The 15,356-nt window shown below is 37.8% G+C and overlaps 1 protein-coding gene across 1 annotated transcript in view; it reads left to right on the top strand.

Moving 5' to 3' along the window:
* LOC138708946 (uncharacterized) overlaps window positions 1-14,638 on the top strand; it is a 30,353-nt gene extending 15,715 nt beyond the window's left edge. The window contains exons 3-4 of the mRNA XM_069839335.1: window positions 2,459-3,097; window positions 14,462-14,638. Coding sequence (XP_069695436.1) covers window positions 2,459-3,095 — 637 coding nt within the window. The 3' untranslated portion in view covers window positions 3,096-3,097; window positions 14,462-14,638. The remainder of the gene's footprint in view (window positions 1-2,458; window positions 3,098-14,461) is intronic.
* Window positions 14,639-15,356: the final 718 nt, after the last annotated feature.

Here is a 15,356-nt window from a genome sequence, read left to right as displayed (position 1 = left end):
GAGAGGTCTACAGTTCTGCCAGGTTGTGTGGAACATTAAATCCAGACGTTTGAGATGGACAGGGCATGACAGCACGTATGTGTGAATCCAGAAATGCATATAGAGTGTTAGTTGGGAGGCCGGAGGGAATAAGATCTTTGGGGAGGCCGAGACGTAGATGGGAGGATAATATTAAAATGGATTTGAGGGAGGTGGGATATGATGGTAGAGACTGGATTAATCTTGCTCAGAATAGGGACCGATGAAGGACTTACGTGATGGCGGCAATGAACCTTCGAGTTCTCTAAAAAGCCATTTGTAAGTAAGTTAACTTATTGTAGGCTTAAGGCCCATTCACAATGAAAATTAAACATAACCGTAACATAAACACAGAAGTTTACGCCCAGGCTACCAAATGGGATCATATACAATGCTTCACATAAGCATTGACATAAACATTACCGTAAGACGTTAACATGAAAGTTTGCAAACTCCAAACTTTCATGCTTATGCTTACGTGATTTGCAAACAGAACACAATCGTGGAGCGCTGAAGTATACGACAGGATATGAGGAAATGGCGTCGTTGTTATGTTTCCATGGTTACCAAGTATGTTTGCGGTTATGTTTATGTTCCCTTCGTGAATGATGGTATAACTTCTTGATTTTACCGTAACGTTTATATTCCTAAGTTAACGCTTACGTTATGTTTAATTTTCATTTGTGAATGAGCCTTTACTCTTGGAACCATCAGGCCTTCTCTTCCCCTCTACCAAGGGATTACAACTACAATATTAAGAATACAATTACAATTATAATTACAATTAATATTAAATAATTTACAAATACAATAAAAATCAAAGTACTAAAAGATTAACTGATTAATAAAAGCTGGACAGTTTATTGTAAAATTTAAGAAGAGAGAAGCATTTCTTTTATTGATTAAGTAAAAATTAAACCTACTCTACGCAGTAAGAAAATGCTTAATAAGTTTACTTTTGAACGCTACTAAATTCCGACAGTCTCTGATGTCACTGGGTAGGGTATTCCACAAGCGCGAGAGCGAGATTGTGTATGATGATGAATACGATGAAGTCTTATGTGTTGGTATGGCTAGTATGCGACTATTTTGCGTGCGTGTGAAGAGATTCTATGATGACAGGTAACTGAAACGGGAGGCAAGGTAGGTAGGTGTAGAGGTGTGAAGGACTTGGAAAAGGAGAACAAGAGAATGAAAATTTCTACGTTCGTTAAGCCGTAGCCAGTTTAGAGTTTGGAAGGATGGGGTAATGTGTTCAGCGCGACGGACATCGCAGACGTAGCGAACACAAGAATTATGAACACGTTGTAATCTTTGCGACTGGTTGATATTGAGGTCAGTCAGTAAAAAATCACAATAATCGAAGTGGGGCATTACTAGTGTCCCCATGAATCTCCCTAATTACTTTTAATTAATTAATAATTCCATTTCTCCCCTCTCTTCGTAATTGAGTCACCATAAAGCGAAATGGCTGGTCTCTAAATTGAGACGATCCAACAAGGCTCATGACAACAATCACCTCCTACATAATAGCCAAATTGGCTAGTCTCTTATATATGAGACACCTCATCCTGCCTAAGGTATTCCGTGGTTTTCCTAAGGCGTAAGACAAATGTCGGGATGAGCCCTATAAGAAATGGGCCACGGACTTATATGCCCCATATATATTCCCCTTTTATTGTAAACGAAGTATGCCCTAGTTCAGAAACTATAATTGTCTATTAAATGTACGAGGTCACTCAATTAGTCGCAATTTGAAAAGACAGGTACCTCTCAAATTGCAGATTTAGATTTCACGGCGCTTCTTCCGACGGCCTTCACATGCCTTGTCATCGAACAACAGATGACAGCGTCTTGCCATCCTAACGGCAAACACCAGCCATCTCCTCCTCGCCCCGTCCCGCGATCACTTGGTCAAATCTCCGTCCCCCTCGCGTATGTGGTACCTAAGAGGTTACGTCCAATTTTGGCTTCCCCTTCAAAATTTTCTAGAGCTCCTTCAGTGGAGCAGCGTAACCCGGAATGAGACTAGTGGCCAACAGGCTTGGAGCTCACATATTTAGTTTTGTACAGCCCACAACCCCTTGCAAGGACGCGTTTTGCGTACCTTTTAAATTTGTCCTCCCAATTCTCTTTCGATTTTTCGATTTTTTCGATTTTTCGCAGCGAGATCACTTTTAACCTTCGTCGTCACTAGTGTTTCCATTAGTATTTTCTTGAGTGATAGCGGAAGGAATTTTCGAATGCTGTTTAAGGAATGTAGTATGGAAAACACTTTTTTGGTAATATGGGTTACTTGGTTATTCCAGTTCAAATGCGTATCAGAGTAAACTCCAAGGTTTTTAAGACAGGTAGGCTTACTCTTGGAACCGCAATCATACAAACTTTGTAAAACATGTAATTGCAATGGTTAAAGTTTTTCTCTTTTGTTTGGACGTAGAAAGAAAGTGGTGATCCACGTGCCCTCTGCCGTAAAACACATCCACCACCACCACACCAACAAAGTGGTGATGAAACCCAAGAGGCACCAGGGCTACAGCGGGGGCTGGCGCATGGGCAAGGGATCCCACCACGGCAAGCACACGAACCACTGGGCCGGCGAGGACCACGACTTGGGGGGCGGCGACCACGAGTGGCACGAGAGCAAGGCCGTGCGGAACACCTGGTACGAGGGCGACGACGTCCCGGGCAGCAGGAGTCTGGGGGGCGGCAAGAAGCAAGAGAACTGGCACCAGGGCTACCCCGCCAAGAACTACGGAGGCGAGGCAGGGTACGGGGGCAAGGGCGCCGAGAACTGGCACGGAGGAAGCGCAGCGGCGGGGAGAACCCGCGGGTACGGCGGCGGCAGGGGGCACTACCAGCATGGAGGCGGCAGGGGCAGTCGGTACGAGGTCAAGGAGGAGTACGAAGAACAGTACGACGCCCCCGAGTGGGACAGCTATGACGTGGAGGAGCCGGTGGACAGCTACCGGAACAAGCCTTCACCTGTCAGCAGCTACGAAGTGAAGGGCCACAAGGGAAACAGCTACAGCAGCGTCGTGATCCACAACCCCAAGAGCAGGAGACACTCGTACTGAAGGTGAGGTACTCATGTAAGGGAAATACCCTCTAATTTATTTCAATTCTCTGGAAATGCACAATAATCATTTGAACATTATAGTGAGGTCACAAAGTGGGCGTACCTCCCATTTATTACGACACTACAATGGGTATGGTTGATTGACTGATATGGACATGTACCTGATAGTTTAACGATCCAAGACATCAGTATGAAGACCTTAATTTTCATAGCACAGCTGAATTCTGCGCCATGTCCTGGCAGATGTTTTGCGGAGATAATCAAAGGTCACTTGGCTGAAGGCATCTTATATAGCTGCTCGTAATTGTGCCGTTATGTTATAGCGGCGATTTCGCACTTTGTCCTTGATGAACCCCCAGAGAGCATTATCAGGTGTTGTGAGGTCGGGACTTCATGGAGGCCAGGCAAAAGGAGCTTGATCATCTGCAGATCCTCTTCCAATCCACCGGTAGGGAAAGGTCGTATTCAGGTATCGCCGGATTTGCAATGCGAATTTTGCTGGCGCTCCGTCCTGTTGCAGGACCACAGTGTCTTCCATACTACCTTGTTGAAATTATTGTGCTACCAATCATTCACTAAGCATGTCCTAGTAGGCTGACCCATTAACGGAACCTTGGAAGAAGTTTCTCTACATTTTGATTTAGAAATCACTTTTTAAGATATTAATTTGGATTCTGCACTTAAATACCTTTTCAATAACTACATCTTTTTCAGTTGTATTTCAGAAAATATCAATTGTATTTCAGAAATTATCAAATGTATTTCAAAATAATCAATTTAATTTTAGAAATTATCAATTGTATTTCAGATTTGTCAATTCAATTTCAGATATATCAATTATATTTCAGATGGTATCAAATATATTCCAGAAAATAAGCAATGCATTTAAGATTACATAGTCACTTTTATTTCACAAAATAACAAATGTAGGCCTACTTGAGATTTTAACATATATTTGAAAAAATGGAAAATGGATTTTAAAAGTCCTGAACTTTATTGCATTTTAGCGTCCGACAGGCATATTCCCCATAGTTAAAGCTGCAGCTTGATGAATTGTACTGTGTTGTACTGCATGAGCACAATCACCACCAACAATATTATGTGTGTTGCTTCACCAATTTTACTCTCTACTGTACAGTACGTAAATTAGCCTACAACACCAGGAGGTATGACGTCAGGAATTCCAAGATGGTTTTTTTTTATGTATGTCTTTACTTTACACCAAATGATCTCGATTGGATTTAACATTGGAGAATAAGGTACCAACAGTAACTTCTGAAATACAAATGATATTTTCTGAAATACAATTGACAAACCTCAAATACAATTGGTATTTTCTGAAATACAATTGATACTATCTGAAATTGAATTGACTAATCTGAAATACAAGTGATACTATCTGAAATTAAATTGACAAATCTGAAATACAGTTGATACTACCCTATCTTGAAAAATCGAAAAATCGAAAGAGAATTGGGAGGACAAATTTAAAAGGTACGCAAAACGCGTCCTTGCAAGGGGTTGGGGGCTGTACAAAACTAAATATGTGAGCTCCAAGCCTGTTGGCCACTAGTCTCACTCCGAGTTACGCTGCTCCACTGAAGGAGCTCTAGAAAATTTTGAAGGGGAAGCCGAAATTGGACGTAATTTCTTAGGTACCACATACGCGAGGGGGACTGAGATTTGATCAAGTGATCACGGAACTGGGCGGGGAGGAGATGGCTGGTGTTTGTCGTTAGGATGGCAAGACGCTGTCATCTGTTGTTCGCTGACAAAGCATGTGAAGGCCGTCTGAAATTGAATTAACTAATCTGAAATACAAATGACAAATCTGAAATGCAATTGATATTTTCTCAAATACAACTGAAAAAGGTGTAGTTTTAATATGCTTGAGTACACGTCAGACATAGAGTTAAGAATGATGACTGTATTCTAAAGATATTTCAAGTTAAAAGTAAGTGTGTAATCCAGAAACCGAAGTTCACCTTATTTGGGTACATATTAACCTAATTCTTAAATTGTCATCATAGATAGTCTATGAGGTAGCCTATAACTACCTTCAAATATTTAAAATGTTTCAACTTCTGCAATTCGGTTAACCGTATGAAAATAACCGGTTATTTTCGCACATCCTAAGCTAAGCACTTACAATTAGTGAGATATATCGAGTTATAAAATGTAAGTAATCGATTGGTAGGCCTACACATATTATTTTTCTCCCTTCTGAGACAAGATGAAATGATGAAATGAAATGATTAGCCTAAAAATGTCCCGTTAAGGGCAAAGGCCTCCTCCTATAGAGAAAGAGCTAATACTTCATTAATGATTATAAAGGAACAATAATGCTGAATTCAAATGATATACTCGATAACATGAACATGCATTATAACTTAAACGTGTGTGAAAGAGAAATTATAAGTAATTAATTCTGAAATAATAAGATTAACCAGATTACTACATTCTAATAACACACGCCATATTAGATTACTCTTACCTACTTATTGCGTCATAGCCAGTAACTACACACATCATATTAACTACTGTTTTTTTAACATGATTTTCAGATTTTTCTTCTCTGTGCTAATGATATTAATACCCGTCGATACAGGCGTATCAAATAAGTATTACGAATTTTGTTTGCGTGTTTAGAGGTTGGTTGAAGACCACACCCAATCGCTGTTAGTAATGTGGACTACTAGTTCTTCGCCGGTTAAGAGTTCGCGTCCTGCCTCGGGCATGTTTGTGCTAGGTTTGCGTTAATGTACAAACAGATGGAAGAATAAGAATAAAGCGATAAAGTGAAAGTCATGTGAGAGCTACAATAACATATGGGATGGAAGGTAGTTGGTTCGAATCAAGCAGGGACAACAGACTTTCAAATAGCTCTCACACAATTTTCTTTTTAACTAGAGCATTTAGGCCTATATTACTAATTCTGTAAGATATATTTGAGTCAATTGCCGCTCGAGAGAATTTTGTAACATTGTTCATTATGGAGATAACAATCATTACTCCTATCTGTCATGTTACATACATATATATATATATATATATATATATATATATATATATATATTTTTAGTAATTTATGAGAAAATCTACAAACGATTAGGGAAAACACGAGAATTTTACTGGAAGCAAGTAAAGAGATAGGATTGGAAGTAAATCCCGAAAAGACAAAGTATATGATTATGTCTCGTGACCAGAATATTGTACGAAATAGAAATATAAAAATTGGAAATTTATCCTTCGAAGAGGTGGAGAAGTTCAAATATCTTGGAGCAACAGAAACAAATATAAATGATACTCGGGAGGAAATTAAACACAGAATAAATATGGGAAATGCCTGTTATTATTCGGTTGAGAAGCTTTTATCATCCAGTCTGCTGTCTAAAAATCTGAAAGTTAGAATTTATAAAACAGTTATATTACCGGTTGTTCTGTATGGTTGTGAAACTTGGACTCTCACTTTGAGAGAGGAACATAGTAGGTTAAGGGTGTTTGAGAATAAGGTGCTAAGGAAAATATTTGGGGCTAAGCGGGATGAAGTTACAGGAGAATGGAGAAAGTTACACAACACAGAACTGCACGCATTGTATTCTTCACCTGACATAATTAGGAACATAAAATCCAGACGTTTGAGATGCGCAGGACATGTAGCACGTATGGACGAATCCAGAAATGCATATAAAGTGTTAGTTGGGAGACCGGAGGGAAAAAGACCTTTAGGGAGGCCGAGACGTAGATGGGAAGATAATATTAAAATGGATTTGAGGGAGGTACATGAAATATAGAGTAATAATTTTAGTACTAGTCTGTGTACTGCGATTTCCAATAAGCTTTAGGAACTTGATTATTTGACTGCCACATCATTTGAATTTTATTATGAAAATTTCCATCCAAAATAATTAAAAATACATGTATTAACTTTTTCTACGATTCCATACACTTGGTTTCGTTCTTTAGTGTTTTGTACCTAAAAATTAAAAACTCCTCTTAGGCTTATGTTAGCCTATAGGAGTCTCTAATCTATATTCTTCCGAAATGTTGAATAATTTTTGGACTGTTCTTTGGAAATATACAGTAAATAAAATTACGCACACAGAATACTTAACAGATTTTAAAGAAGGAAAAGTTCGTCCAAAGGGCTGGATTCGGGAAGAATACCTAAAACGCTCATTGCATTTCCGCCTTGAATATCAATACTTAAGCGTTCACGCAAATAAGTAGTGCAACGGCGATCACCAGTAATGGAGATCAAAATTTTGGCCGATTCGAGATACTAAAACTTTAGCGTCATGACTCCAAGGACCGAAGGTCTCCACAGCAGAAGGGGATAAAGATATAATTGTTTAAAAGATGTGCATATTTATTGGCTTCACGGTTAATTCAGCAGCTGGAGTTATATTTGGCATGTGAGGTGGAGCTAGAGTGTCAACGCAAGTGGAGTCCCAAATTAAAGATTTTCCTATTGACCATAGGATTAAGGTGAGACCAGCGAATAGGGATTATAAAGAATGGACACTGAGCGAATTTTCCTGTGTTTTGTTTTTCTGTGCGCCAGCGGATAGTTCCACTTTCAAGCGCTAGAGGTAGTGTAATCGAGCATACGCCAACATAATAATTGAGAATAGAGTTGAGACACAGGATCCAAACATCGCCTACCTCATTGCATAATCCAGTAACGCTTTGCTTCAAATAAATTCAAGTTAACAGCTTTTCCTTATTTCTCAGTGACAAACTAGTTGTAATAATAATATTTTATATTTCAGATATCATAAATTATATTATAAAATAATATAATACATTATAAAATTAAGCATCAAATTCGTTTAATATCTTTATAATATAATATAATATAATATAGGTATATGGTTTTACTTCTCGTGAGAGTTTTGTTTTTCCATTTTCAGTGCTATCAAATCATTACATATTTTAATTGTTGTTGGGGTCAACGTCTGAACTCTCATTATAAAGGAACTCTAGAGTCTAGACATTACAGTTAATGAAGAATTTATTATTTTATGGATCCAATTTATTTTATTTGAGTACATAATGTACCTAGATGTATTAATTATATGTGTTATATTTCCGCTGTGTCGACTGCTAGCTGGTGTGATGTCAGCGCCAACTCTAGGGAGAAAGCAGAATCTGACGCTCTAGCTGGCTTGAAGGCCATTGAAATCGGTCCGGCTACATCAAAGGTACCGACGCGAAGTGTCCATTCTTTATAATCCCTATTCGCTGGTGAGACCATCGGGTCGTTTACCATCCGCGCGAGTACATAATGTACCTAGATGTATTAATTATATGTGTTATATTTCCGCTGTGTCGACTGCTAGCTGGTGTGATATCAGCGCCAACTCTAGGGAGAAAGCAGAATCTGACGCTCTAGCTGGCTTGAAGGCCATTGAAATCGGTCCGGCTACATCAAAGGTACCGACGCGAAGTGTCCATTCTTTATAATCCCTATTCGCTGGTGAGACCATCGGGTCGTTTACCATCCGCGCGAAATGATTGTGTTTTTATAATAATAATAATAATAATAATAATAATAATAATAATAATAATAATAATGCTTTATTTTTTTCTGGCAGAGTTAAGACCGTGAGGCCTTCTCTTCCGCTCAACCAGGCGATAAAAAGGAAGTACATGATAATGTAATGTTAGTACAACAGAAAGTTAAAGGTATGCCTACGATAAGATCTAAACAGAAAAAATAAGCGAATAAGAATAAGTGTAAAGATAATTATTTAAAATATTTATCTGCCTTCAGTTTATTTAGCAATCTACTGATAATTTCTACTTATCCATACGAAGTATGTCTAAGTCTTGACTGCAGGAGGCTACAAGACACTAATGGGCGTGTAAGGTAGAAGGGGAGAGCGATGTCATTGGCAATGTTTACCATTCTGCCATAGGTTTTCCATCTCTCCGAATCACATTCTTACGTGTTGGTAAACTACTAAATAAAGTAGTAGTAGTAGTAGTAGTAGTAGTAGTAGTAGTAGTAGTAGTAGTGGTAGTAGTAATAGCAACAATAATATGGTGGTGATAGAATATTAGTTGTAGCGACAATTGTAGTTGTAGTAGTGGCGGTAGTAGTAGGTCTAGCAGTAGCAACAGCAGCGAAAGTATCAGTAGTAGTAGTGGTGGTGATAATAATAGCAATAGCAGTACAGGCAGTAGCAGCAGTAGTAGCGGTAGCAGTAGTTAGTAGTAGTAGTAGCAGTAGTAGTAGCAGTAGTAGTAGTAGCAGCAGTAGTAGTAGCAGTAGTAGCAGTAGCAGTAGTTAGTACCAGTAGTAATAGTTAGTAATAGTAGCAGTAGCAGTAATATTAGCAGTAGCTAGTAGTAGTAGCAGCAGTAGCAGTAGTAGCAGTAGTTAGTAGCAGTAGTAATAGTTAGTAATAGTAGCAGTAGCAGTAATATTAGCAGTAGCTAGTAGTAGTAGCAATAGCAGTAGTAGTAGCAGTAGCAGTAGTACCAGTAGTAATAGTTAGTACCAGTAGTAATAGTTAGTAATAGTAGCAGTAGCAGTAATATTAGCAGTAGCTAGTAGTAGCAGTAGCAGTAGTAGCAGTAGTTAGTACCAGTAGTAATAGTTAGTAATAGTAGCAGTAATATTAGCAGTAGCTAGTAGTAGTAGCAGTAGTAGTAGACGTAGTAGTAGCAGTAGTAGTAGACGTAGTAGTAGTAGTAGCAGTAGTAGTAGACGTAGTAGTAGTAGTAGCAGTAGTAGTAGACGTAGTAGTAGTAGCAGTAGTAGTAGACGTAGTAGTAGTAGTAGCAGTAGTAGTAGACGTAGTAGTAGTAGTAGCAGTAGTAGTAGACGTAGTAGTAGTAGCAGTAGTAGTAGACGTAGTAGTAGTAGTAGTAGCAGTAGTAGTAGACGTAGTAGTAGTAGTAGCAGTAGTAGTAGACGTAGTAGTAGTAGTAGTAGCAGTAGTAGTAGACGTAGTAGTAGTAGTAGCAGTAGTAATAGACGTAGTAGTAGTAGTAGCAGTAGTAGTAGCTGTAGTAATGGTTAGTAATAGTAGCAGTAGCAGTAATAGTAGCAGTAGCTAGTAGTAGTAGCAGTAGCATTTGTAGTAGACGTAGTAGTAGTAGCAGTAGTAGTAGTAGCAGCAGCAATAACATTGGTAGTAATATTTTATTCAAAATATCAACCTTCCAATTGGAAAGTATATTCAGTATCGAAATTTAACACTGGTGAAATGAAACGGAGCGACAATTTTGCCTGGACCTCTCCACCGACAGGGTTCTTATACGTGCCGCAAATTTAATACAAGTAAGCCCTAGCTTTGCTCCCGTCCCGGAGGAAGCCACACTAAGAACAAGAATGTTTCGAAGATTTGGGATTTAAAAAATAGCAGTCTAAGGCCGTCTTTCACAGCTCAAATCCGAACTACACACTAGTGACTAGCAACTAGTTGACTTGTAAACTACACACTAGAGAGCTTTGTACATGTATGTTTAAATTAGATCAATGACTTTCCCAAAACACTCTGTGAAATGTTTCATATAGAACAATTTTTATATCGAAAGGGAAGCAAAAACGAGGGCAATTGTATTAAACTTTTTTGTTTAAAAAATCTTAAAATATAACTCCCTGAAATTAATGACATTACTTAAGGCCCATTCACAATGAATATTAAACATATCGTAAGCGTTAACTTAGGAATATAAACGTTACGGTAAAATCACATCATTCATGATGGGAACATAAACATAACCGCAGAGATACTTGATAACCATGGAAACGTAACAACGACGCCATTTCCTCATATTCTGTCGTATACTTCAGCGCTCCACGATTGTGTACTGTTTGCAAATCACGTAAGCATAAGCATGAAAGTTTGGAGTTCGCAAACTTCCATGTTAACGTCTAACGGCAATGTTAATGTCAGTGTTTATGTGAATCATTGTGAATGATCCCATTTGATAGCCTGGCCGCAAACTTCTGTGTTTATGTTACGGTTATGTTTAATTTTCATTGTGAATGGGCCTTTACGATTTTATCCTGTATATCGAAGTACAGGGACATCACTTTATTTTTACCAACATTTTTAACATTAACCTGGCTATACTCGGAAACACTGTTACCCCCTTCCATTACAGGAGTTTGGTGTTACTAGTGCAATATGTAAACAAATCATTTTACTAGCTATAGGAGGAGACAAAAATAGTAGTGTATCGATTTATGTTACAGTGAAATGCAGTAACCTATTATGATTTTCAGTTTGATCATCACTTTTACGGTATTTTATCAAAAAACAGTAGAGTAGTAACAATTTTTTTTCACAAACTCAACTCTTCAGGCGGTTATATTCATTATGTAACATTTACTTTATTCAGCATATTACTAACCTAATTTATTCCTGACAATTTTGTGAGCACTTCCGTAAAAAAAAAAAATCTACAGCTAACTTCTTGACCGACTTATTAGGACTTCGTTGCATCCTTTCTTCAGCATCGTCAACAGCATCTTCTGTCACCTTTGTTGGCCATCTTACACTTTTCTTCCTTTCTGTACATACTGTTGCTGTAAATTTATCTACCAGATTAATGACATTTCTTCGAAAGTATTCCGTAATGATATAATCAGGAAAAAAAACTGTTGTTCACTTTCGGTTATATTGTAATTCCAATTTCCATCATCGTCCTTCATACCTACAAACAGTAAAACAAAACTCTTGTTTAAATAATGCTGTTAAGTGCCGTACCATATTATAGGGTACCGTACTTTCGGTAACTCTAATCTTCACTTCTGCTCATTCCACACAGATCAATTCAGTTATGCTACACACTGTACCGGTGTGAAAATAAATTTCAATAATGTAAGCTCTTTCTTCTATAGAAAACGCAACATATTTCTGAAACACACTGTACTCTGTACTGTTTACTTCACTGCTAGCAACAGCGGCCGTAAGTTTGTGTGGCTGACGTTAGCAAGGACATTAGTGAAAGGGGTGGGAGTCAAGTACAGTCAGAAAAGCAGGTACAATAAAAATGCAAGTAAAAATAAAGTGATGTCCCTGTATAAGTTTTTATTTCGTAACCACACAACAATTCCTTTTCCTTAAGAATCTCATCTTTACGTTCTGGATTGATCGATTGTATTGCTTTGCTTATCGCCCCATTTTCAGTTGCAAACTGTTGAACTGCGATGAGTTTATGATACGTCCAAAATGGAGTAATTTTAGAATGTAAGTTGGTAGAGAACTCGAAACATCTGGACAAAATCTGCTAGATAGCCACTTCTCCTGTGAAATTTAAAGGTTCTCATATCTAAACACGAACCTTTACCTCGAGATAAATCACTAAATGAAGCACGACTACTTTGTGCCTTGAGCAACGACCGCGGTGAAGTTTACGACCTTCTTCTATTAATTCTACCCGTTGAAAATTAAAATGAAATTTATTGCGGTAAACAACTTGGCCGAGTCAATCTTAAGGCCCCGCCCAACCAGAATGGAGATTAATGAACCTTGTAGAAATTAGTTGTAGACGAATGGAGGTTAGGTTTCACTAGGAAATAAAAAACTAGGGATATAAATTTTGATACAACGTAAGCCGCTTTCGGTATATTGTGTTAGATCCTTTCAAAGGAATATACATAAATAGGTGTATCCTATAAACTATAAAGTGTTGACGTATAGCGTTATAATCATGCTTGTAATGGAATTACTTTAAGTACAACATATATTATTTTAATATTTTTCTAGTCATTGATATAAACCATTTTTTATCTACTACATAAAATACTGTAGACAGCACTTAATTTCTGCAGTGCTCGGGAAAAGTGGCATAAGTCAGTTTCCACAAACATTTTTTATTAATTTATTGACAACTTACGGAACATCTACTCGCTTGGGAAAAGAGACATAAGTATTTCTCCCATTACAATAATTCATACAGAAGAAAATCAAATGGAAATAAACCAGTGTGAAGACAGTTTTTTTCCTTCTCCTTTTGACTTGTGCTACTTTTTCCGAGCGCTACAAATTTATAAGTAATAAATTAGTCTTCGGCTAAGTAAATACAGTATTTGTAATAACAATATAGGAAAGAACTTGCGTATTTTATTACACAGGGCTCCTACAAAAGAGCTTTCCGGTTTCGAACACATGTAATTTACGTCCTATGAATCTGAGGTGCATGAAAATAGTACCAATGGAAAGAGAAATTCAAAAAGTTTAGTTTCTTATTACCTTAAAGATGTTCAATGTGTCCCCACTTGGTAACACGACACACATCAAGTCTATAGTCAAGTCCCACGTAGGTACACGGATTTTCCGACCCCCAGATTCTGAGGTTATGTCTGTTCACTTTACCACAAAGATGAAAAGTGGCTTCGTCAGAAAACACCACGGAACGAATAAATTCATCATCGTTTTCAAATTATAGTCTGCATACTTTTGCAGAAATTTCTTCGTAGCACTTTGTCCTCTGGTTTTAGGGCTTGCAGCAACTGTAGTCGGTACGGATGAAATCGCAACCGCTTGCGAAGAATCTTGCCTTAAAATTCGTGTACCATTTACGGATTGTAGGCCCACTGGATGGATCTACATCAAACTTTTTTCGGTAATGTCGTTGCACATTAATAACCGACTGGTTCAGATAATGCTGCGATTCATATAAACTTAAAAAAAAAAAACGGATCCAGTAAAATAATAATAGATTAATCATTCTATTTGATCAGTGCTGTAGTTTAAGGAACATAACATCTTAAAATACAAAACCAAATAACATTAGGCCTAACACAATAAGTACAGGTTGCGCATTCCATTTGATCAATGTTATAGTAGAAGCATTACCTGGACCATGAATGAACAAGTGAAATTATTTCAGAATAAGTATGATAATACTTTCTTGTGTTAAAACTAGAACAATATGAAATATACAGACACACAAAAACACACTCCAATGAAATTCTCAACACACAACTCAATTTCAGAACACACACACTCTTTGACTCCACTTTACACCACACGAACACACCCTCACAGGAGAAAAACAAGAGGCGCCAAGACCAGCAACGACCATTTTTGAAGATGATCCATAGAAGGTCGAAACATATAAACAAGGTACGTTAGAATTTAGCACAAGAAAGTATTATATATATATATTCCGAAGTGGTACAGTGTTAAAAGTTGTGTAATCAAGATATATGAAATTATTTGCCTAACGAATGCATTGCGGGTTGCAACGATGCTACTTCCATAAGGGGCAATTTTTTTTTTTACAATTTTTCTCGAGTGATAGGCAGAGAAGTTCCACGTTAAACCCTGTAAAAGACCTACTGTCACTTACAAATATTTTAAGTAAGTTTGACGACTGCGTTGTTCTCTTTCATTACAGGTACCTGACACAAACAGCTTCCGGACTGGACAGGTGGGCTCGCAGTATTGTCATCACCTCTCGTTTCGATTAATTTAAGACTGAAGATAATGTTTTTCTTTGTTGTTTTCATGTTGTTATTTTATTATTGTTATTGTTATGTTTATTGTTATTCTGCGTTTTGTTAATTGTTTAATTATATAAAAATAATAAAAATGTTATTATTTTCATAATTCATAGTTGAAACGTATAATTTTTCTTCCCCTATTCCCTTTCAGCTCACATGCTACTCATTATCCAACCATTATATCGACTGCTAAGAAGTGATACCTAGTACTTACTTACTTACTTACAAATGGCTTTTAAGGAACCCGAAGGTTCATTGCCGCCCTCACATAAGCCCGCCAGCGGTCCCTATCCTGTGCAAGATTAATCCAGCCTCTATCATCATACCCCACATCCCTCAAATACATTTTAATATTATCCTCCCATCTACGTCTCGGCCTCCCTAAAGGTCTTTTTCCCTCCGGCCTCCCAACTAATATTCTATATGCATTTCTGGATTCGCCCATACGTGCTACATGCCCTGCCCATCTCAAACGTCTGGAATTAATGTTCCTAATTATGTCAGGTGAAGAATACAATGCGTGCAGTTCTGTGTTGTGTAACTTTCTTCATTCTCCTGTAACTTCATCCCGCTTAGCCCCAAATATTTTCCTTAGCACCTTATTCTCAAACACCCTGAACCTATGTTCCTCTCTCAGAGTGAGAGTCCAAGTTTCACAACCATTCAGAAGAACCGGTAATATAACTGTTTTATAAATTCTAACTTTCAGATTTTTGGACAGCAGACTGGATGATAAAAGCTTCTCAACCGAATAATAACACGCATTTCCCATATTTATTCTGCGTTTAA

Source organism: Periplaneta americana, chromosome 1, assembly GCF_040183065.1.
Source record: "Periplaneta americana isolate PAMFEO1 chromosome 1, P.americana_PAMFEO1_priV1, whole genome shotgun sequence".
NCBI classification, from domain to species: Eukaryota; Metazoa; Arthropoda; class Insecta; order Blattodea; family Blattidae; genus Periplaneta; species Periplaneta americana.
The sequence above is the reverse complement of the archived record's forward strand: the minus strand, read 5'-3'. Positions and strand labels throughout refer to the sequence as shown.